Source organism: Micrasema longulum, unplaced genomic scaffold (genome assembly GCF_059751315.1).
Source record: "Micrasema longulum isolate JH-2025_06_02 unplaced genomic scaffold, ASM5975131v1 h1tg000401l, whole genome shotgun sequence".
Taxonomy (NCBI): Eukaryota; Metazoa; Arthropoda; class Insecta; order Trichoptera; family Brachycentridae; genus Micrasema; species Micrasema longulum.
Window position 1 is genome coordinate 242,213 of NW_028277601.1, and position 26,106 is coordinate 268,318.

The window sequence follows — 26,106 nt, forward strand, 5'->3', positions numbered from 1 at the left end:
AGATGGAGACTATCCTAACCAGAGGACGCTCTGTATTCATTTTCTAATCCAAGAGAATACAGATTTCCTGGTATTAAACATGTATACTTGGGTTGTGGTCCCGTGGCTAGTGTCTCGGACTCACGGACCAAAGGTCCGTCGTTCGAATCCCACTCTACCCCAACTTGATTCCATTTTCTAATAGTGAGTTATTTATAACTCGTTAAGAATGGCCCTCAAAATTAAATATTTGGGTAAATCATAAGAACGAAAATATTTCTTTTTAAAAAAAAATAAAAAAAATAAAAAATTTATGCAATAAATTTATAAAATAAAATAAATTGTAGGCACAAATGAGAATACTACTTGCAAACCCGGCAAAATCCATCTTTCTTTATTTTGAACAAATCGCATAAAACTGATACAATACTTAACTTCAACTTTTTTTTAAAACTTATTTTTTTATTATTATCAGTGAATATTTTATACGTAAGCAGTGATGACATAAGCATGATTATGTCAAGAAACAGTAGTGAAATAATAAATGAAATTTTATACATTACCAACTTTGCAATACTCAAGTAGAGGTCGCCATATTTGCAACAAAGCCGATAATTTAAAAGTCAAGTCTTACAAATTAAGCCGTATTTTTAACTGAAAATGTTAAAATTATTGTAAAAAATCGTATTCTGAATAAGTTTCAATTAATATATCACATTTTTTTATTTTGGATTTTGCCGGGTTTGCAAGTAGTACCCTCAAATTACGATAACAGTATTATATTATTTTGTTGTTTTAACTTTAATTTATTTTCAAAGTAATTATGTGTAGGTAGGTATGTATCACGTGAATTGTGAAAATCAGATTATGATTATGAAAGGACTATGAAAATTTTACAGCTGTACCTCCTGAAATCACAGCAAAGAATAAATTGAGACATAGGTGGCTTAAGGCGTTATGTAACAAAAACAAAAAGCAAAGATATCTGGGGTTTTTAAAAAGTTGTAGACACCAGTAAAAATATTTTTATTAAGTTAATTATTTTATTTAATTGGAAAAACAACAGAAGATTTATAAGCTATTCACACGATAACAGTAATATGTGAGTCCAATCAAATTTTTTCCCAACTACACAACACTTTTTTTAAACATACTAATGAACAAACAAATATGAACGAGTTCAAAATATATAAAAATATTAATAACATAACACCTTTATTCGCTTTCAATATCGGTTTTTTGACACTTCTTTAAGCTGTAATTGCTTTTATATTACAGGGCAGTACATAAACGTTCATCTATGTAAAAATGTTATTTTTTAATTTGCGACATAAAGCCTTCACCCAATCATGCCTTCAATTGTTTTTGTAATAAAAAAATAATCTCTCTTCACTTTCGATCGCTTATCTTATAAATAAATAATGTCTTCAGCGATAAGATACTTTTGAAAATTCGTAAAAAAAGATAACTTCATTAAACAAAAACAGAATACATTACGTCATAATTTCAATACGCAGAAAATATTGTCATTCCTTGCATAAATGTGGAATAATCTAAAATTATCTGTGGATTTGAACAAGCAATGAGTAAAATTATGCCTTGTAAATTTCAACAAAGTTGTTTTAATCAATAAGTAACAAGTAATCGTCTAAAAAAACAAATGTAAGTGTAAAAAAAATATGCTTAATACATACCCATGTATTAAGCATATTTTAACGGTAAAAAACACACGGTAAAAAAATAATAAATATTTTCAGTTTAAGGTAAAGTATTAATTTATTAACTAAAAATATTTATAATAGTTATAAAATAATTATGTAATAGTGCAAAAATATATTTTTTAAATTAATCATTTTCTTGGTACGTTCAGTGGCATAATAATATGATATTTTATATGAAATATCGAATTCTACCCACATTATATGAACGAATAAAGCCGTTTGATTACTTAAATAATTTGATTGATAGGTATAATTAGTTTCGTGTATGTAACAAAAAATACATTTTATTGTTATCAGAGGTTCTTGAAAAAATATGATTGAATTATAATTCAATAATCGGTAGAAATAATCTCAAAAAATGTCTACTTAATTAGGTTTTTGCTTATTCCAAAAATATGAAGAATTTATTTAGGTGATAGAAATATTTATCGTGTGGTATTTTATTACATGCGGTATTTCTATTATTGCAGTAGTTAAAGATAATATTTTTTTTACATTTCAAATAATTAATAAGACGTTGTGAAGCAAAAATAAACTGCAGTAAATCAAACGATATTTTTCTAAAATCAAAGTAAAGACTTATCGGTATCATTTTTAAACATAAAAACAGTAACCAATCTAGTAAACAGTGACATTTTGGATAATAAACTTAAAACAAGATAAAAAAGGATTATTAATTTAATAACTGTACAGTAGAATTTCTACATTAATATATATTTTTTAAAATAGTATGTACGTATGCATATTTTAAATCACAATTCTTCAACATTTTTGTGTTGTTTCTAAAATAACAACTCACTGATAATCGGATACCTGATCATCGATTTACTGATTACCGATTTTATTCGGAGAAGAGTCTAGTTATTAATATTCTATACAATCTTCATTGATAATAGACTAGAGGGCATTTTATTATATATAGAGGTTTCAGTATTTCTTAGATGTTTATTCGCAGTAAGCGCCGCATATTTTTTATAAAGACAAGAGGGGAGTCATTTTTACCTACTTTGATTTCGCAAAATGCAGTTCTTTTTTATTATTTTATATTTTCTTGTTCACTCAGCAAGAAAATGTAAGATTTTTGAAAAGAAAAACCGGTACGCTTATTTTTTCTCTAATGACTTCTATCCAACTGTTCCGTTAGATGTGTTTATAAAGTGATAAAAATCATCTAATGAATTTACTAATCGAGTAATTAGAAATTGAATTAATAAAATAATTGAATAAATAAATTGAACGAATCATTGATTTCTGACTAGTAATTCATTCAAGTGAATTGCTACATTCGAACTTCCATTCGAATGAATTTAGTAATCGAATGCATTAGATTATTTTCATTCGAATGAATTATTTCCAGTTTAAAACAAATCCTGTTTGTCTGATTGTGGCAAAATGTGAATACATTATTATATTATATTCGTGATTTTAGTAATTTTACCGGCATTGTGACTTTCGTTCTAGTCACATCAACAATACAATCACATATAATATCCGCTATGTTAGCTTGAGGCGGGTAACATGATTGGTAACTATATAATCGATAAATGCACATGAACATTTCAATTATATGTTTTCATTTAGGGTTGTTTTCTGTTAACCATGTTTCGGCGAACATCTGTATAACATATCTTGCCATCCAATTGTAATCGAAGGACAGGTGTTTAATCGACGTGATCGAATATAAAAATAGGCATTGTTGTTGTAGGTGTGATATTTCTTTGGTTATCTGTTGAATTAGATGTCCACATCAAAGATGTTCAAATTTAGGGATACGGACAATGCGGTGTAAATATTTCGTGTAAACAATTTTTAAATATGGAGTGAACGGCCTTCCCAGACCAATCGAAACATTTTGTCACAGAATGCAACAAAGTCGAGACTTTAGCAGTGTGATACAATAAAAAATATGAATAAGACACGTTATTTTTTTAATAGCTTTATCGATGATATGGCAAATATTTCGTTATCCACTACGATTTATAAAAAAAGATAGCAAATCAGGATATACAAAGAAACTATCCTACAAATTAAAATGCCATCTACTGCGCGTTTGTAACTTGTCGTGCAAGTTCTGCTCATTCTAATTGTATGTGGCTTACGTAAATATTTTTTTTCATCGATATACCACTCTGTCCCATTTCATTGAATAAGATTAATAATACTATTGATTGAATCGGCATAAACTTAGTGGAATGACATAATTAACACATATAATTAATAAAAAACTTTGTTTTTAGACCAGTTGAGTTTATTTTGAACTACAAGTTTCTAGCTAAATAGCTAAACTAAGTAGTTTCTAGCTAGTTATTAGCTCCTCTCACCTCTGTCAGTACCTAGATTTTTCATTTCTGTATATTTATGTTAAATTTATAATAACTCTAGTAGATGGAAGTAACTAAAAGTGCTTCAAAATAAACTCAAGTGGTCTAAAAACAAAGTTTTTTTATTAAATATGTATTTTAAGAGTTAATAAATTTAACAATTGCCAACAGTTCTGTTATAAGATCAATTATGTAAATATTGTTGTAAAGCTATTAAAGTTCACAACAATGAGTTTTAGATTTTTTTTTTAATTCATGGAAAGAATAAACTAAAGTTTCATATAAATTATTGGCTATAGTCGTCTGTATTGTTTAATTTTGTACGTGTTTGTAAATGTCTCTCTCGTAATTTGTTATTGAAACCAAATAAATATGAATGTTGTATCCCCTCATTGAAATATAATTGGTCTTGTGAATCTATCAAGTAGTGTCTCTCTCTCCTCAATGTATCTTGTTCTGGTTCCCTTCGCGCACTTAGTCGAACCGGGCCCCGCAGTTGCTACAGCGCTTGTCCCTCATGAGTAGGCAGCACAGAATGCCGATGGGGAAGAAGAAGATGGCGCAGAAGATCCCGCAGCACGTGAAGTCGTCCTGCATGACGCCCGCCCGGCACGACGGGCAGCCGCCCACTGCTATGATCGGGGTGGTGATGATGACGTTGGGTTGTTGGAACTGAGGCTGCTGGAACTGGGGCTGCTGGAACTGGGGCTGGGGGTAGGCTTGCTGTGGGTAGGCGGGGGCGGGAGCTGGAAACGAACAACAAACCATTATATATCATATAGCGGCCCCGTGATGTAATAGTTAAAAAACAAAGTGATTTTATTTTATTTTAAAATATGAAATATTTTATATTTGCAGGACCGGGATTTAGACTAAGATAGACAGGTAATCTTGATTTCACTTAATAAAAGATCTATGTTCATTGTATATTTAACACTGTCAAAGCAGTTTTGAATATTCCAATTTTATTAATAATTTTACCTATTACATTAAACAGATATAGCATTACATAAGTAAACTAATAGACATTTGAATGAAACGAGTTGTGGTCGTATAGCTAGTGTCGCGGATTCACTGATCAGTGGTCCGAGAATCGAACCCCGCTCTTTACTTGTTGACCAATACATATTTAGTGAGTTATGTACAACTCGTTAAAAACTTCACTCAAAATTAGAGCAGGAATATTTATTTCCTTAAAAATAATTTGTCATATGCAAGTAAGAATTTTTATTTTGTGCTTCAGATGCACATCCACGGACTGAAATATTTCAGTGAAAAAAATACTCCAGTTTTCGTAATATAAAAAATCCGTTTTCATCATGGAAGTTATTGTTTAGATTCGGTGTTCCTCAGTGGGTAGGTTTCAGTGCATTAGATGCACATATTGGTTTATATGTGGAGCTACCCCCGGAGAATTTATAAGGTAATGAAATAGGTCGTCTTCTTCCGAAGTTATAGTCGTGTCCCTGCAGTACCAGAGCCCTCCAGAGTAATCTTAGATAATCCAATCATAAATCTCTACAGAGAAACAATGCCTTCAATTACATTCTTCAGCTACAAAAATATGAAAAGGAACCTTCACATGTATAATATTAATACTAGATAAGTTAAACTTATACAACAATGTTCTAAGTATGTCCAAATACTTGCAGACTGGCTGGATTTTATCCCTAGGGAGTTCTCCGAAAACAATGTTGAATTAACTACCTAGTAAAAGAAGAAGTATAAAAATTGAAAAATTGCTTTTAGGCGTTGCCTAGTAGGTGAATTGGTTCAGCCGGATGAATCTCAACCACATAATAAAAGTTTCAGCTCTTTTACTTCTCAAAAGTCAACAGATAGAAGAGTTGAAGAAATGTAGATGAAACATAGGCAGAACTGTGAATGTTACACAATGTGTAAAGTGGCCACTTAAACCAGCCAATGACAGGTCATAAGCCCTGAAAATGAATAGACTCCCATTATCCCTTCTCAAAAATGGTTTCCATCTCTGTTGCAACAAATTTAAATTTAAACTTATACATAAATCTGCACACGTAAAACAGTATCCCAGAATTCAGTAGTATTTAAACTCTATCAACCATGAAACAATAAAAAATGTCCAAAGTGAAAAACAGCAAGGCTGCATCACAAGTTATTGTCGTTTTTACCGACACTAGTATCGTAGTAGAGTTGTAATATATAAGATGGTCGCGGGGCTACTGGGAACCCAAGGTGACAACGGACTGAGGTCAATACCTACTGCAGTGTAATGAGAAATCATTTGAAAGGAAGTCCTCACAAACTACAATAGGAAAATCAATCGGCAATAATAAATTACAGAAAAAGACAAGTCTATTTTCAAAATTGCTTGGACGAAGATATTTAAATTAGATTTTTTTTCAATGGACGATAACATAGTAAACAAAACCAGAAACCCTTGGGCAATGGTTCGATATTTTTTAGGTATAATACTTTCCAGTAGCAAAAAATATTTGCCTCGAAAACATAGTTTCACTAATGTGAAAAATGTCTGTCTCCAAAGTGATCATGTTCAGCTGCATGACTGCTCTTCCGATCGGCATAACCAGTGTCAGATTGGTTCTGAAAGCCGTGAGGTAAGAGTCTGCGCTTTATGCTGACGCTGTGAAAGATATCCATTAGTATCATAAAATTTGATATTCTCTAAAATGGCCGAGTTATCTATATAAGCTCTTACCAGTCTGAAAAAATGGGTCACTGTGAGCCCACATTTCTAAGTTGCAAACTGTCAGTCCCAAGCATGCCCAAGAGGATTATGACTATGTTTGAACATCATTATATCTGTAATTCTTACATCGGTTAATTTTTGTGAAATAAAAAAACCGAAACTTTATTATGCTAGTATTTCGATCCCATATCCGCCACATACGAATGGACGCTCTTTGACTCTTAATTCTAACTACTCAGGGGTACGCCTACCCTCTCAGAGTAATCATTAATTATCTCTCTACTCATCTCTCTACCCCTGCATGCTTTTTAGTTTATATCACAGTTATTTTTGAGATTTTTTTTTACTTATAAGTAGTTTATTACATAGTTTTTGAGACATAAATCCCAAATCCATGGGACTAAAAGTCCTGATTTGAGTTGAGACAAGTGATTAGTTGACGTGGTTGACACAAACATAAGAGTATATCACCACGAATATTATATTGGGTCAAAAACAACAATAATTTTATTAAATAAATATATGGCTCATCAATATGGTAAACAGCAAACCTGGTACCAACATTTTGCTGATATCTCTCCTTATTATTCGACCAGAAGTGTGTAAGTGCTTATTTTAGGTACAGTTGTCTCATATCCAGCACCTTCATTTATTGAAAGAATTGTTCTGACGGGTATGTTAGAGGGCGCCTGAATATTATTCTCAACAATAATTTATGTGTAATTATGATAGGCTTTAAGACGGATGCCGCACAACCCCCCCGGCCAACAATTTCATAGCTTGCAGTGGATTGAAACAGAGCAAAGTACATACTTCTGGACGACCTAACTTAAGTAAAAGCAATACAATATTGGTAACTAGAACGCAAATGTTTATTTTAAAACAAACGGTCTGTTTATAGTATTCCGTATATGAATTTAACAGGAGTATTGTTAAACAAATAAACAAATTAAATAGGCACGCAGTACATACTTGAATGATTCACTATACGTCATCATACAATTTTAAGTTTTAATCAACTTACGTAACAGTTTTAATTATAAATGTAATTAATCATATTTTTTTCTTCTATCAATGCGATAAAAAGGGATTTCGACAAGTTGGTTTGTTTTTTTTTTAGTATTAATAATTGCTGCAACCATTCTTAACAAACTTTCTCTTAACTATTGGGCCCAGTGCAGTACAGTGGCGTAATGGTTAAGATGCTTGCCTCACGCCCGGTGGATCCGGGTTCGATTACTGGTTAAATCACAACACTAAAATTGAAATGTGATGTTTCTCACGTGGCTGTAATTCATCATTGTATTTGGGTTTCTTGGCCCGTTGACATGAAACAAAATTGAATTCTGGTAAATCGAATATAATAAATGTGTAAATCTGCGAAAAATATTCAAAATAGAATAGCAAATTATTATTATCAAAGGTCCTTAACTCTTAAAAGACTGCGAAAAAAAACCCCCGTAAACGGTTCTGTTACATCACAAAAGACGAATGATTTGAAACGCAGGTTAGTAAATATTGGTATATTACCACATACCGACTTTTAATGTCTACAGGTTTCGAGACGTACCCGTCTCTTCGTCACTACTACACATGCAAATACTAAAATTCATTCACTTTCACCTTTAGCATCACCGAAGTACGCATCGTAGTTACGAAAAAATACATAAATTATATGCAGAGTTAAAGGCGATGCAAACACCACCATATCCATGTTGGTGTGGTGAGTGTCCTGAACTCTGAATGTCACTGAACTCCTCCTAAACGGCTTACCCGATATACGTGCGGTTTTCAGCGAAATGTAGACTTTTGCGCTGCGCGTGTTCGTAGATATTAAAATTGTTTATCGAATATGTAAAGAAAAAAGTTTGAACCATAAATCTTTTTTTCATCGACCTACCCAGGTTGCATTCGACGAGAGTGCATTTACAAAAAAATGGATGGATGTTTTTTTTTGTGTTTAAAAAAAGTTTCATTTTGAATGTTTACAAACAACATTTGATTTTTATGGATCCCAATCAGATTCTTTCCTTACATTCCTTATAATTTCTTCCCATTTATTTCTTTTTACTGAATTTTTGGTAATACTAAAATAATATTAACTGGCATTCAATACATTTTTGAAAATCACATTCATGAATAAAGTCCCCCCCCCCGTAGGTGAGAAGAGATGAATTTGACACTTGAAAAAATAATTATATATTTGAAAATGAGGTATTTTATGTTTTGGAATTCAACCACAAACAAGTACCTAGGTACCCCATTTATCAATGAAAAGTCTTATTCTAAGGTAATAGCAGGCAAGCCAACGTTCGGGCAGGACAACGTGTGTCGGGTCCGCTAGTATACTTATATTTACTAACATTAGTTAAAATAATGTTTGACCACAAAGTTATTTTATTTATATAAATATACCATAAATTAGGTGCGAAGGTTTGCACGGTCACTCTTATCTACATGTTTTTTTTTTGGGTGATACCGTGTGAGTTGGATTTGTTCCGACGTTTACCAAAAACAGTTTACCCTAAAGATATCTCCTGCAAGGTAGCCGAAACGTCGGAACAAATCCAACACACACGGTATCACCCAAAAAATAAACATATTGATACTATATATCGTTTAATAATCTGTTTATCATAATTTATATAAACAATCGTACTATTTAGGCTTGCAGTACGACAATACGACTTCATTATTTTTTTTAATGAGAGAAGTATATTAAGTCTTGTATTATTTGTACGCTGTACACTCGTGTTACATCATGGCCACATTAAACATAAAAACACAACACTTATTCATATTTTTACTTTACGACTAGGTAGTAATATTATGAGTAATGAATTTACAATGGCCAGCATTACACTTTAATATTGGTTGTTAAAATACCTACTACCTCTGTCATAAAATAATAATCAGTTTTCAAAACATTTCAGGTGGGTAAAGCGAAAAAAACTCTTGATAGTAAATATTACCTACTTGTTTGTTTGAGATTACTATTTATGGCCTTAATTTTATCGATAAGTTTGAACATTATTTCAACCAGGGTGGCAACTACCATCGCAAGTTAACATAGTTATCTTTGACTGACAATAAAGTAACATCGATATTGATGAAGGAAATGTATATATTTTCTTGCCTCCTCTTTCACAGTAGTAGCCGCTCGATTGTGGAATAATCTACCCACGAATGTTAGAGACACCTCTTCTTTATTTATATTTAAGTCAAGATTGAAATGTCACTATCTAAATATTAAATTGTTCCTTTATCCTTCATCTTTCCTTCCCATCCCCTCTCCTCTCTTCATATAATAGTGTTAATTTTTTTTTAAACTTTGCTTTTAATTTTTGTATAAAATTGTAAGATTCAATATGTCCATGTATTTATAATTTTCTCAAACTGAACGGTTTGGGTAGGTAAAAAGAAATTGCCAAGACAATATGCCCGCCCTTATATGTATATATATTGTATATGTATATAAAGTGTCAAATAAATATATATTTGCATGAAAATTCAAAGTATCTACGTCGGTAACCTGTCATTGTAAACATACTCTATTTTTCATACAGAAAAACATACTTAATTTTACTTTGTTGCTAAAATTAAAGATGAATTGAAATTTCCCATTGCAATCATAAAATATTTCTTACGCATTATTATACTTTGGTTTTATATTATAACTTCAAGTACAAAATATTTTTGGCAGACTTGTAGCAAAAAGAAATATCTTCCAGCCAACCAAAAAACAGACTGATCAAAAGAAAAGATTGTTCAAATTTTTGTACCAAAAAACCAAAAAACCATAAATAAATATCAAAAGATACATACATTTGTTAAAATAAAATAAAACTAATTCATTAAAAATGACAGCGGTTTTATAATTAGGAGATAAGGCTAGCACATATTAACATTAATAAAAAAAATAAGTACATAAATGATAAGGAATGTGGGATCAGATAATGAGTTTGGAAGGAGAAAGAAAGAGGAACCAAGGAAGAAAAAAGTGATAAAAAAATATGTATGAGAAGGAAAAAAAATCAGCAAAAACTCGGGAAGTACAGGATTCTGGGGATATATATAAATGCTTCTTGAAGGTGGCTAGAGAAGGTGCATTTTTTATATGTAGAGGTAGCTCATTCCAAAGTCTAGCAGCTTGGACGGAATAGGAATAGCTGAAAAATGATGTCGGCCTCGTGGTGTAATGGTCAGTGTATTCGCCTACCATGTAAGAGGTCTCGGGTTCGATTCCCGATATGGTTGATATGAAATATTATTTAAAAGGGTGTTTTACACTAGTATATTTTACAGTCCCTGGACTGGTACCTGAAGCGTAAGACTGATCACCTTACCTTAATGTAACAAAAATGATCAAGATACGCTGCGATTGGTGCACCTATGCACCATTAGGTGCGGAAAGGGAATGACGACGACGATGAAAAATGATGTGCTATGTCGAGGAATGGAAAGTGTTCTCTCCTGAGAAGGGCGAAGCGAAAGACCGTGGATCAGAACGGTAAATGAAATTCTCAGCAAGATATTTTGGAGCTCAAGGATTGTGAAGAATATTATAAAGAAGTGAGAGAGATTAAACGTTTATGCGCTGATAAAAATGAAGCCACTTGAATTCGGAACGAAATGTGGTCATACTTTCTGAGATTGAAAATATAGCGGATGCGTTGATTCTGCAAACGCTCCAGACGATCTGTAAGTTTCGTATTGGCGTCAAGATAGCAAATATTAGCATTGCACTGAGAGGACAATAGAATAGATTGGGACAGTTTTTTTGGTTGTGATTGGAAGAAAATTCTGCAGTTAAGCGCAAGGTTTTGATAATGTTGCTACAGAAATTATAAAGGCAGGAGGTAAAATAATTTTTGCATGGTTACACTAGCTTTTAAACGATGTTTATAGAAAGACACTCCTTCAGAGTGAAGGACAGTTTTTCTGCTTCTTTTTGATTTATTTTACTTAATTTTATTTCATTTAAATGTACAATACAGCACTACTGCCAATAACAATCTACATAAATTATATTATTAGGTATTTACAAAAACATGTTTTAAAAAAACACTATAGATTATTAATCTAACGTATAGTCCATACAAACAATAGTAAACAAAGACGAATAAGTCACTAATACACATTATGATACATAGTTAGAGAAGAAGAGTCAAACACTGATAACCCCAGCATGGAAAAGATCCACCTCTCTCGGTAGGCTGTTCAACAGACCAATCATTTTCCACACAGGCATCATCGACGATAAATTTGTACTGCATTCAGGAAGGACTGTGTTAAAGTATGTGTTGCCCGCTACAGCTAGCTAGTTGCTCGGTTTAAATAATTTTATACGCTCCAAAATTTTGGGATTGTAAATTAACCGGTTCAGAAATTTAATGGAAATAAATTATATGCGAGGGAAAGGGCTCTAGGGTAGAATGCGAAAATTATAGAGCATCAGCCTTCAAAGCCCGGTTGCCAAATTTTTGGAAGAATACTGATTGAGAGAGTAAGAAAAGAAAAAGTATACTTTACGAAATATTTTTTTTTTGGACAAAAAACCAAAAGCTATTCTGCGCATTTTTCGACCTGCAAAAAGGGTTTGATATAATTGACAGACATACATAATTATGGTGGTATAAGAGAATGGAGTGAGCGGATATCTGACATGGGCTATTGCTTCTCTGTATAAAGTCAGCACATCATGTGTAAGGGTAAATGGATCACACCCACCGTAGTTTGATATTTCTAAAGGAGTCAAACGGGGATGTGTGATGTCGCCGTGGCTGTTCAACGTATATATCGATAACCGAATGAAAGAACTGAACGGTTCCAGAATGGGAGCATGGGTGTCAACTGTCCTTTGTATGCTGATGGTTCCGTGCTTCTTGCTAGATATAAATAGAACCTGTAATTCTGATTAGTAAAAGTCTACGATATATGCAACGAAAGCGATTTGCTGATGAATGTCGATAAATCGAATGTGGTGATTTTTGAAAGAAATTAAAGTATGACTAAATGTGAGATCACTCGGAATAAGGTTATACTAAAACAGGTAGAGGAATTGTATCTGAAAAGTATTTTTACTAGGAATGGAATAAGTCAGAAAAATATTGAAAGGAGGTCGAGAGCCCAGGAATAGAGTGAACGGTCCATTTAAATCAACTCTGATAAATAAATGTTTGTCGCAGGAGGCAAAATTAGCAGCTCACAACGAAATCCTGGTGCCGAGCCTGATGTATGAAATTGGAAAATCAAGGATGAAATGACTTATTTTGACACCAGAAGAAATATTATTAGTCGTTTTATCATGTTAGTATCTAGATCTTGTAGTAATTATTAATTGGATGTAAGTTTAGGGCTGTAGTCTGACAAAACGCACGCAAAAAGGGGAAAATCATACGTTTTTGCCATTTTAAAACGAATGTTTTTTTTTAATCGCGCAATAATAAAAACCTAAATTAGATAAAAACAAAATTGTTTAAGGTATTTCTGTTAAAAAATGTACTTAAAGGTTTAATGTAACTAAAATGTAATTACTGTTAGACCGGCAGATTACGCCATTTCAAATTTAGACTAAACTTAGGTATCTGGGGTCTCAATAAAGACTAAGTATCGAACGAAAATTTGATGTAATTATTTAAAGATAGTAAATTGAACATGAAAGTGGCCGAAGCAAAACTTTAATTTGTTGTCATGGAAAAGAAATACAAGAATTTTAAATTACGTTTGTGACATTTTCCTTTATTTCAACGTAAAATTATGCCTATTTATTTTAATTAGAAACATCGCTGGTCTGTCTTTAAACCATATATTTTTGGATGTTAATATATCATTGTTTACTATTTGTTTCTGTAAAATAAATAAATATGTATATATTTTTTTATTTTATTATTATGATACGTTACGAATGCAATAAAAATATTAAATGTTTACTACCTGTACAGTATAGGTTTCTACTTTCTACCCCTCGACAACACAAACGTTCAAATTGAAAAGTAATTAAACCATCATAATTTTTATGTTTTGTTAACCTACATAATTACGAGAGACTGTTGAAGTATTGATTTTATAAAAACCACTTAAACTTCCGCCCCAGACACAATTTTGTTTGCTTACTGTTTCATATGCTCCAAAAATAAGGATATTTTTTTGCTAATAAAATATTTGAACTAAACCACACAATAAAGCAAGTGTATAGTAATAGTAAATACGTGTCATATAACTATGTACTTTTTACTCATTTGAATTTTTTTGTGAATAATACACGGATCAATCTAGCGCAGTGCTTTATGCATCATTGAGAGTGGATGAATGTCAGATGTCAAAATTTGCCATGTAGCCATAAATAAATATTGAGGCTTACCTATATTATGTCATTTTTACTCTGGAGCCCGGGTGTAAAGTTATGTGGCATATATACACGGTTTTTCAGGGCCAGACCGCGAAACTTTAGAAGAACATCCCTCATGGTGAGTTTTAAAACAAATCCTATTTTTTTTTTCCAAAAAGCCATTTAAAAAAAATAAAAAAATATAGGGTAGGGGCTTGCGTTAGGGATGCTAGTCCGAGAAATTAAAAATTTACTCCATTTTGAGATTATACATTTTTAAGTGACCTGTTGGAAATTTTTTTTTAGGATTTTATCCAAGCTTACTGTAAGGAATGTTCCTCCGAAGTTTTGCGGTCTGGCCCTGAAAATCGTGCATAAAGTTGAACAATGAGGAACTTCAGCCCCAAGAAAATTGGATACAAAAAATGTTTTCTTACGCGCGATAAAAATTAGAGAATTAAATTATACGGCAAAATTACTTAAAAATGAAGGAAAAAAATATTTTACTAAAAACGAAATACTTCGAACGACGTCACTAGTTCATGTGAATTAACAAACTTAAATAAAAATATAGAAAGTGTTACTTACAATAATGACACGGTGTTTCAGGGCAAGACTAAGTAATATTCCTCACGGTTAACTTTTAAAAAATTCTAATAATTAACATATTAAAACAGAGATAAAGAACATTTTAGAGAAAGTAATATAGAAGTCTTGGGATTTACGGGGCTTATGACCTGTCATTGGCTGGTTTAAGTGGCCACTTACACCCTGTGTAACATTCACACTTCTGCCTATATTTGAACATCGAAATTCCTTCAATTCCTTCATCTGCTGATGTTTGTGAAGTTAAAGAGCTGAAACCTTTATTTATATAGGTGAGATTCGTGTAATTAAATTTTATCACCTGCATACTGGGCAACGCCTGAATATTTTTTTTTTAATTTCTATACTTCTTCATAGACCAGGTGGATTTATCAACAATATTTTGAGTTTTTACTAATTTTTGTAGACAAGGACTGGATTTAACTCCCTGGGGAGCTTATAATATTAACATATTACAACAGAGATGAAGAACATTTTAGAGAAAGTAATATAGATGTAGATGCCTAGACTTCTATATTACCTTTTCTAAAATGTTCTTCATCTCTGCAGTAATATGTTGATATTATAAGCAGAGGCGGTTCCTTAGTATGTGCATAGGTGAAGTGCACTGCCAAGTTAAAATGTGTCTAAATAAATTAGTTATCTTATTGATAGTAAAAATATGTTATAAGTAGGAAGACAGAAACAGGGATTCGTTGCAATATTGTACACGTAAACATCATAATATTCAATACTAGCGCCAAAAGATCTAGCGAAATCGACTCTAGCGGATGATTTTCTCATCTTGTCTACGCATGCGCAATCGTCCCCGTGCATATTCTGTTTTGCACAATCTTTTACCCTGAATTCGTAAGAAATATATCATATCTCCTAAAATCGTCATTTGAGCTAGACAGACAATGATTTGTACCGATGAATGGTGCGTTAGAGGGAGAAGATAATAAACATATTCCGGGCATTGCCAACGCATGTGCAGATTTGAAGTTCGTTTGTAATGTCACTTTGAACATGCGTAATGACATGATATTGGTACGAATTTTGCTAACTATAACGTGCGTATTATATTGAGCGCATTTAGCGTTTCTGGTTCCGCGCGGGCTATCATACTATTGCTCGTTTATCACGTCAGACCTATCATATAATTATAATATTATTGAACTGAATTATAAACAAGTTGACAAAATGTAAAGAAATGCATTGCCAATGTTTTCGGTCAGGAGCCGCCAGTGATTATAAGCTTCCAGGGAGTTGAATCCAGTCCTCGTCTATCGAAATTTGGACAAACTCAAAATATTGTTGATAAATCCTAATAATTGTTTTCAAAAAACGTTTTTTTTTAATAATTTGAAAATGAAGTAAATAATTCATTTCTCGGCCTAGCATCTCTTCCACCAACCTCTTTTACTCCTCCTCTTCTCAACCGCTTTGATTGTCGGCGTCCGGTGCTTATTGCTTCTTGGCGTAAATGCATATTTTTAATCATATTTTTTTTTTGCAGGGGAGGGTTAGGGATTCGTGGAAGGGATGCTTGTCCGAGTAATCGAAGACTTACTTCATTTTCAGAGTACAAAAAAAAAATGTTTTTAAAAAAAAAAATGGATTTTTTTTTTGAAGTTTCACGGTCTGGCAAATGGAATCATTTTGACAAAATATAAAAAAAAAGGCGAAGCGTTCGAAATATCTACAAATTTACTAATAGCGTAAACGCTGACACTGACCTTTCAGTCAACCGACAAATTTAGTATTGTAAAGATAAATAGAGCGTGTTATGTCAGAGGACAACCTTAAGGCTCATATTTACCATGATGAAATAATGATAAAAACATTATTCATTATGTGTATTAAAAAATATTTAAGTCACTATTAATAGTGTTAATTGTTAACAATCTGAGGAACAAGATGCGGATAGCAGGTCATTGATGATTGCAGACAAGGAGCAGAGCATCATCAGGATCACTAATCTTTTGTCTCACTGGCATACTGGCGATCGTCCGTCTCACCGTCTTAATATGAGAATCTTGCTCGATTGAGGTAAAAACGTGAAATATATAAAATGAGTACGTTCAGTACTACGGGAAATAGGGTCTAAAAAATGTTATCTAGTATGCGGTAAAAATAAGAGCATTTAATTGTACAGTAAAGTAGGTATCTAAAAAAAGTATGAAAAAAATAAAAAATAAACTACTTTGAACTACGGCTCATACTGCATAGAGCACTGCATTGGTAAATCAATCGCATTGTTACGTGATCATTTTTGTTTCACGAAGGTTAGATGATCAGTCTTACACTTCAGGTGCCAATCCAGGGACTATGCAATATTTTAGTTTAAAAACACCTATTAAGTCTAGTAGACAGAACGTTCCCATATTGATTTATTATTTATGTAAAACATTTTTTTATCTATCATTGAATACATTTTTGTTATTTTCCTAACCTTTTCTTTTATTTCTTTCTTATTTTATTAACATTTTTTGGATCTTAATTTTTATAGGTACTTTTAATTATCTTATTATTTTTACTTTTTTATGTAGATTTGAATTGCAATTCTTGTTTTACTCTGTTTTATTTTTTTATCTTGTTTTAATTATATTTATGAGCACACACACTATTAAAAATGTGTTTAATTTTTTTCTTATATTTAAAATATATTCTAGTGAATTGCTGTTCTTTAATTTTAATTGTATTATTTCACTCTATTTTATTACTTTAAAAAAATATTCTTTAAACTATTTTTATCTGTTCATTATTTTAATTTATTTTATGTTCAGTATTTTATACGTAAACAGTATTATATCTGTACTATTTTTATTTGATTATTAATTAAAACTAATGTCTGAGCGCCCGATGAAAAACTATTATCAAGTAGTTTATCGGGACAATATATATAAAACAAAAAAAATCAATGAAATAGAATAATAATAGATTTGTAAGTAATTATTTTTTTATTAAAAAAAAATCTTTGAGTTTTATGATTTACCTAAATATTTCAATTTTGGTGGCCATTTTCAACGAGTTGTAAATAACTCACTATTAGAAAATGAAAGTTTGGACATGTAGAACGAATGGACAGCGAAAGAACGGCTAAGAATATTTACAATGCGAATGTTGATGGATGCAGAAATAGAGGAAGACCGAGAAAGACATGGCATGACCAATTCCAACAAATACTTAAAGATGGACATGTCAAAAGTCGGAATAATCGGCGCGCGTGCATAAGAAGATGTATGAATGTAGAGGAAGCGAAATCTGTATGCAAAGATAGAGTGTTGTGGCGTTCTATCCTCTCTGCCTACCCCTGCGGGGAAACGGCGTGATGGTTTGTTTTGGTTTGTTTGAAATCAAGTTGTGGTAGATTGGGGTGCGAACCTCGGATCTTTGATCCGTTAATCCACGACAATAGCCACGGGACCACAGCCCGATTCATTCAATGACATTTCATGTCAGCCATGTCGGGAATCGAACCCGAGACCTCTCGCATGGTAGGCAATCGCGCTGACGATACGATAGACAATATATGTTTGAATTTTTTGGTAGCCTATTTACTAATACAAAAATTGAAAAACCTCCGAACTTCCTCATTTTAATATATGTTTATAAAAATGAAAAAAAATGTTTGGCATTTTTCATTATTTATTATTAAAAAATGGTTTTATTTTGTTATACCTGTACTAGAAGGTAACGTTGGAGTATATCCAATTTAAATAAAATAGTTTTTATCAGCGACGCAGATAAGAAATATCAATGATTTATTATCATTATGGGCGCCTAGAGACTATGATGAAAAAAAACTTATGTTAATTGCGCGGCTGATATTAAATAAGGAATAAATATTTTAAAATATTACTGACCTGGCATTGGCATGGCGTTGTGGTTGTAAGGTGGTGGTGCCATTTTATTTTCCATCTTTGCTGTTTTGAGGACAATATATAATAAATAAATACAATAGCACTGCTTCGAAAATTCGAAAACAACTGTGTTAAATCCAAATTGAAACCGGCGCAGTTATTGGTAGGTGCAGAAATTACAATTATTGATTGTCACGGTATTACGTTAGCCAGGCTAGGCTGTGTTCGAGCAACTGTTAGAATTTAGTGAGTAGTGTATTGTGTTTGTACGGGCGGACGTTACGCCGACGTTTTCAGTTTACACTGGCAATGCAAAATATGGGTATGAAACGAAAGTCCGCTGTGCGAAGCGATGACGAATGACGATACTCGGCACTTTTTCGTTGCTATAGAAAGAACGCAGGGCTATCGTGTAAATACTTGAAGGATTCAACGTTATCTCTGGCCAATAGACAGACGCTAAGAGAGATATCAGATATTATATTGTAGTACGTGCTTAAGATAACAATATTTCCTCGAAAATGAGTCACGAACATTATATTTAATATTCCTCAGCTCTCAGTCTCATCATGCGAATGTTTTGCGACATTCTGCGTTTTGCAACACTGTGTAGTGTAGTCAGGGCCTGTTTTAGCACTACCAGCGCTCTGGGCGGGATTTCTACGGCGCCCCCATCTTCCACCCTTTCAGACCCATACGAAAAAAGGCAAGGTTTATAATGAAATAACCATTTTCGATTGACAAAGATGCCAGGTTTGTGAATCTAGATTGACATATGGTCGATTGTAGATATGTTTTTATCAGTTTAAGCTTAAAAAAAAACTCCTGTCCCTACTAGCAACCGTTACAGGTAGGTATAGTGATCAATATTCGCAACGCTATCCATACATTTTGATACAGTTCTTGTAAGTTACGATCTTTGAAAACATTCAAAACAATGACAGGATTAACCATATTCTGATCAGGCAAAAATGATTTCAGATTTATGAGTTCATCACACAACACACAACCATCTATATCGGATTTAGAATCTACGGTTAATTTCAATTGGAAATCACCACAGAGTTTGAGAAGGTCGGGTTTTTCCCGAATCTGAATATATATATATATATATAGTACAGTGTATATATATATATTGAACAGAAAAGGTCAAGATTTTGAGTACATATTTAACTTTTCAAATCTTTCATTGAGTGAAATTAAGGTAGGGTCCAAAAGGCTGTAGAAAAATTCAACTTCAAATGACTTTTTTGGAGAAGTTATGGGCTCATCATGGGCCACTATAACGAGTTTGTCGCTAGATTTAGGAAATTTACGAGTAAGTTGGACTCGCTCGATGAGCGAGTGGATAAAATGGGGCGCCTACAGCGCCCCTTCATATCTGGCGCCCTGGGCGGTCGCCCAACCGCACCCTACCCTAACGCCGCTACTGAGTGTAATATAATTACGACAAATGCACCTCTGGGCTGGTATTCCAAACGCTCTTGCGGCCGTATTATCTCGTGTATTTACATACAAAATACACAAGAAAAACTGTTTTCTCGTGCCGCGAGAGTGATTCAGAATAGCACCCCTGGGCCGCGATTAAATCTTGTGTAGCTGTGATGTCACACTAGTCGACATTAGACTTGATATATCTCTCTTGTTTTTTTAAACGATTAATTCGTATTTTCACACCCGATTTGGAAAGTAAAATTTGTATTTCTATGCTAAATATTAATGCGAAAAATATTTATCCGTGCTACGCGAAAAATGAATGTCCGCTAATTCAGCAACACATCTATACAGATACCTTATACGAGAGAGAGCACGGAGATACGAGTAGAACTCATAACAAGGAAGACTGAGACGCTGTTCTGCTGCGGGTGTTGTCTATAACAGATTAAGTCTTTAGTCTTCAGTAATGATGGAAATAATCGAAATATTTAGATAATCGAAATACAAGCATTCGAGACATGCAAATAATCGAATTCAAACATCGAATCAATCGAATTTTTTTACCGTGAAATGTCAGAAAACGGCAAAAAAAAACATTGCTTAATGAGAGGGGGGGTAAACAAATACATGTGTAATAACAAAGTACTTCAAAATAATATCGAGGAAGTTCAGCCCTACGGGAAATTGGGTATAAAACATATTTATTACGCACGGTAAAAATTAAAGCAATAAATTGTAAATTTCTTGAAAACGTATGAAAATTTTTTTTAAAAATAAAAACGAACTAATTTGAATGACCGTAAGTCGGCCTCGTGGTGTAGTGGTCAGCGCGTTTGCCTACCATGCGAGAGGTCTCGGATTCGATTCCCGACATGGTTGATTTGAAATATTTATTTAAAAGGGTGTTTTCATACTAAAATATTTCATAGTCCCTGGACTGGCATCTGAAGCGTAAGACTGATCATCTTACCTTCATGTGACACAAAATGATCAAGATACGCTGTGATTGGTTTACCATTGCAGTGCTCTATGCACCATTAGGTGCAGAAAGGGAATGATGATGATGATAGTTATCCTATTTCCGGGAAACAAACTAACAAACATCGCTTTCGTTCTATGAAACATAGTGATAGGGCTTCTCCATAGGTTCACGCATTATTACTCTGAAATGTAGATCGACAAGCATAGCAATCCTTAAATTCAATAATAAATACGGGAAAAGAACACTAGAGTACAATATACCAAAAATGTATAATGTGCTGAAAATCTGGCTTTTAGAACGTGGTTTTTTAAAAAGTTTTTTTTTGTGTTTTTCTTTTTTATGTTTCTACGTGTAACATATTTTTGATGCACTCGGGAATATAGATTTTCTTTGTTTCCATAATAATAAGAGTTTTTATATGTTTTAGAATTTAAGAGATAAGATTATGTATTTATATTAGAACTTAATTATAAGCACCTGCCGACGAACTGCATTTTATGCAATTGTTCAGCAGGACTTGATCATTTGTATTGTAATTTTTGTATGTTTTTGATAAATAAATAAATAAAATATTTAAAAAAAAAAGTTTTTTCAAATAAACAATCCAAATTCAATAAATATCCTCTAATACTTTGATATAAATGACTAAAAATTACAATATTTTTAGTTTTTCCAAATGTTTGCAGACAAAAGACCTAATTTCACTTCCTAGGGATTAACAAATTACATACCTATGATACTATATTAAAAAAACAATTAAATTTTTAAAAAAATTCAATCTAAATAAAAGAATAACATTGAAAACTTATAAAGGTAATATAATATAAATTATGCCTATAAAGTAACAGACATAAACCGGAATAAAAAATAATAATATCATTTAAATTAATATAATATATATAGTACTCGTACATAAAAATAATTGTTATTATAATTTACATATGGTATTTAAAGTATAAATAAAAATAATCACCAAAATAACGGCTTAAACGATATAAAAAAATTAAGGAATCATAAAAATATATGATTTTTTTTTTGTCTTAGTTTGATAGCCTATTAACAAATGAAAAATTAATAAGAAAATTTTTGAACTTTATAATTGCTTGCTATTTTGGGCCCATGTGAGGTGCTACGATGCGCATCCCTGGGGTGGTATTCTGAATCTTCTCTACCCCCTAGAGAGTGGTTAATTTGAGGATTTTTATTTTTTGAATGCGATGACACTTTACTTTATATAATAGCTACACTGATGATTAAACGACAAATGAAATATAAAACTATAAAAAAACGGGAAAAAACGAAGACGATTTGGTCAATTCAACCTAATTATGTAAGTGTTTTGGGTAATGCTTATGGTCGCAATAATGTTCCAAATAATAATCTCTATGTACGGTTTCACGTGTGCGTATTTATTTGACGTTTAATCAGTGTGGCCATAAATGAAGCAAAGTTTAGGTGCATGCAAAAAAATATAAATCCCCAAATTAATCACTCTCTAGGGGATAGAGGAGATTTAGAATACCACCCCTGGGGAAGAATAGATGATGTGCAGAGTTGTACAGTGTACAGAAGTTATACTGGATTTTACCCCCCGATTAATTATTGTTTAAAGAAGTGAAATATTTCTTTATTATTTTTTTTTCCCAAATGTGGTGTGACAAAAATAACGTGACCTCACTGAGGTTACCCGTGCCGAGGACACTTAACAATGTACTTTTTTTGTTTACAAGCGAGAATATACAAAGAAGACTTAATATACAGAGATAAATTACAAAATGTTAAGACAGTTTTAAACACTACATATTTATGTTCATATTTAATATTTGTTTAGATATGTATATTACCATTTTATAAAACGCACAATGAAATACTAAAAACATAACATACATAAACTATACGTTTGTGGAGCAGATGATTGAGTATTGGTTTGGGCGAATAAGACAATCCATTTTACTTCTACCCATATTTGAAATACATTTAAATAGTCCTGAAAATGAGTAAGTTAGTCAATCAAAAGCTAATAAAAACAAATCAATAACTCTGCAATGTAAAACCACCTTCATGGTCATACAACTATCTACACGTACCGTACACACGATGGACTATACGGCACATTGAAACACCAAATGTAGCGTACTTCAATTATCACATATGTAACATGAAAAGGGTGATCAGCTTTACGCTTCAGGTGCTTACGCTACAAGGACAAAAAAATTTGTGCAATAAAAAAAGTGCTAAGCCACATCTGAAAAAATGTTTCGAACCCGGGTCCTCAAGCGTGGTAGGCGAATGTGCCCACCAGTACCCCACGAGGCGGACTTATGCCCATTTTTTTCAGGATAAATTACTTGATAAAAGATTGAGTCGACAATACTCGTGAAGGGTTCTAATTCTATTCCACTCGCATAATTGAATTTTTTATCTGCCTGGACACGCTGTTGTGAAACTAAGTCATTCGAAAATCATATAATATTTCGTTCGTTTCATATAAAGTTACATACAGTTTTACAAATCTGCTTTCCTTCCATACTCTTTTACTTTTATTTGCTTTTTATATATATTGATAATTTTTATGTTTTTCTTATCATGTATTTTTGTATAATTTAATTTAGTACGTACTGTTATTTGGCATATGATTTATTGCTCCTATTCCTTATATTTCTTACTATAATTGAGTGAATTTCTAGAAAACATAACTCAATTATCATTTCAATTATGCTTTTATATATATTGATATTCTTTTTCTGTTGATTTAAATCATGCTCTTATTTTGTGTTTTTTTTTTTTTAATACTACTATATTATACTATTATTTTGTTGATTTTAATGATACCACTATTTTGTATATTTGATTATGTGTGATTCTTAATTTGTATAATTTATATTTTAAAAAATATTTCTGAATATCTTTTTTGCATTGTATTCTTTGGAATTTGATTATTTATTACTCTTACCTTTTTTTCTAGATTGTGATTCTATGTCATTATAATTTGATCTAATTAATTTTACTATGTATTATTATTGTTATTTATTGTGGCTTGACACGGGCATAGCCTAAAAAGCCTTAATAAGTTCATAAATATTTATTTTGTAATTTTGAATGAATAAATAAATAAATAAATACTCGTAAGCGTGCGTCAGTTCCTTTTCAGCTTTGTGAAATTCATATGTAATTAGTAATTAGTAATCAGTATTGTTAAGGTTATTTATATAAATATGTACATTGGTATTTTATGATTACGAACAAATAAAAATTACTGATTTATTCAAAATGATAAGATGATTTTATGTTTTTTTTCTATCATTATTTGCTTTTGAATATCAAGAAAATAAATTCACGTGTAATCTTCTTAATTATTTATGATTATCAATGGCGTTCAATTAAATTGACATGCTACAGGCGCGCAGTAGATGGTATTTCAATTTGTGGGTAACTGTCTTCTTTGCCTTCATTCTCTAACGGACTTTTGTCGTAATCAATCTTGACCCAATGCAAAAAAATGCCTCCTTGTGTGATAAAAAAATTATCAAATGAATCTGCAACTCCGAAAAACCGAACAGATTCTTATATACCGTCATCATAAGCTCGACAGTCCTGGGTAGGCCTTGGCTGAATTCAGGAGTCTCCTCCACTCTTGCCGGTCTGCTGCCCTTCCTCTCCAGTTTCTCACTTGGATCATTGTCATAGATGCAATTCATCCATCGTTTTAAGGCCTTCCTGGTCTTCGTCGTCCTTGTGGCACATAGAGAGTTAGGCGTTTTATGGGATTTTTTAGATTCTTATATATGTATTTATATATTTATTTATCAATTTAGACTGCATTGCTTTACGGGTTGTTTAACCCATCACGTAATGCAGTCTGTAAATATACTATTTCTACTTCCTTTCCACATCTAATGGTGCATAGGGTACCGTATAACTTGTTAAGTTTGCCTTTAACAAGTACCTTTGCCTACTATACTTTTTTTGGTCCTGTAATCTGTTGTTTCCATTAACTCTATTAGTTAGGATGTCAGCATAATCATTGTTTATCTTCAACAATATTACAGTAGTATTGTGCAGTTTACGTTATACCCAAGCGTGATACAGCAATTTTTGTGGACACATTATTTGATTTGTGACTTAATTATCTGAGAAAAGTTTACTCCAGAAGAATACATATTAAAGGTATGTTAATAATTTATTTACATTAAATTGTAGATACTTTAATTTATCTGTATCGATAGTAATATTTCTGATAGCTTCTCAAATATTATTGTTCTATACGAAAATATGACAAATAAAGCAGATAAAATGTAATAATAGTAACTTTGCCTATGAATAGGGTTGTTACTTTAGTTAAATTGTAAACATAAAGTAAAAAAATAACAGTGTTTTCTAATCCGTTAAATATGGAAACTGGTGGAAATACAAGTAACAGTTGAAAAAAAATAGACATATTTAGGGTCAATACAAAATACCACATCTTAAACATTTTGGTGATGCAATTAGTTTGAATTTTATTTTTAGAAATGGCTGGAAATGGACAAAAGCAATCAAGAAAATTGGGAGCCAAAATATATGGCCAAGAAATGGCAGTGGATTTTGTGCAGATAAAACAGTGGAAATGTATAGAATTGCATGGTAGATAAATGTTCTGACCACTAGGCCGACTAATATAAGGGAGAAGTTAATGAATAGAAAGCAGATAGCTGCTAAACTTTTTTTTGTTATTTAGTAAAAAAGATAAATACTTGAGTTCTTATTATTTATTTAAATATTTAAATTTTCAGACCATTTCCTAAAAGTCGTAAATAACTTGTGGTGGAAAAATAAAAATCGAGTTGAGCTAGAGTGGGATTTGAACCTGGGACCTTTGTTCCGTGAGTCTACAATACTACCACGGGACCACAAACTGCCGATATGTACAGAAAAATAGTTCCATATTATCTGCAGATGCAGTATTCAGCAAGCGAATTGCCAAGACACATAAAACAAGACATGAGATCTTGCTCTAGTATAATTACAGGTAATAATGTATATGTTTTTGCAAACATAATATTTTTGGAAGGAAAAATATTATGTTTGCAAAACACTTACATTCGCAACACTGGAAATGAAAGTAAATTGCAAAAAATGTTCATTTAAAGGGGGTACATATACATGTCTATAAAAATATTAAGTATAATTGCAATAAAAGCAAAGGAAATTAATTTC

At 32.1% G+C, this 26,106-nt stretch overlaps 1 protein-coding gene across 1 annotated transcript; it reads right to left on the reverse strand.

Moving 5' to 3' along the window:
• Positions 1-3,422: 3,422 nt before the first annotated feature.
• LOC148281907 (uncharacterized) lies at positions 3,423-18,799 on the reverse strand. Its single transcript, XM_088225911.1, has 2 exons — positions 18,495-18,799; positions 3,423-4,767 (listed from the first exon to the last, which is right to left on the reverse strand). The coding sequence occupies exons 1-2, from the start codon at positions 18,547-18,549 to the stop codon at positions 4,496-4,498; spliced, it is 327 nt and encodes a 108-aa protein (XP_088082037.1). The 5' UTR covers positions 18,550-18,799; the 3' UTR covers positions 3,423-4,495.
• Positions 18,800-26,106: the final 7,307 nt, after the last annotated feature.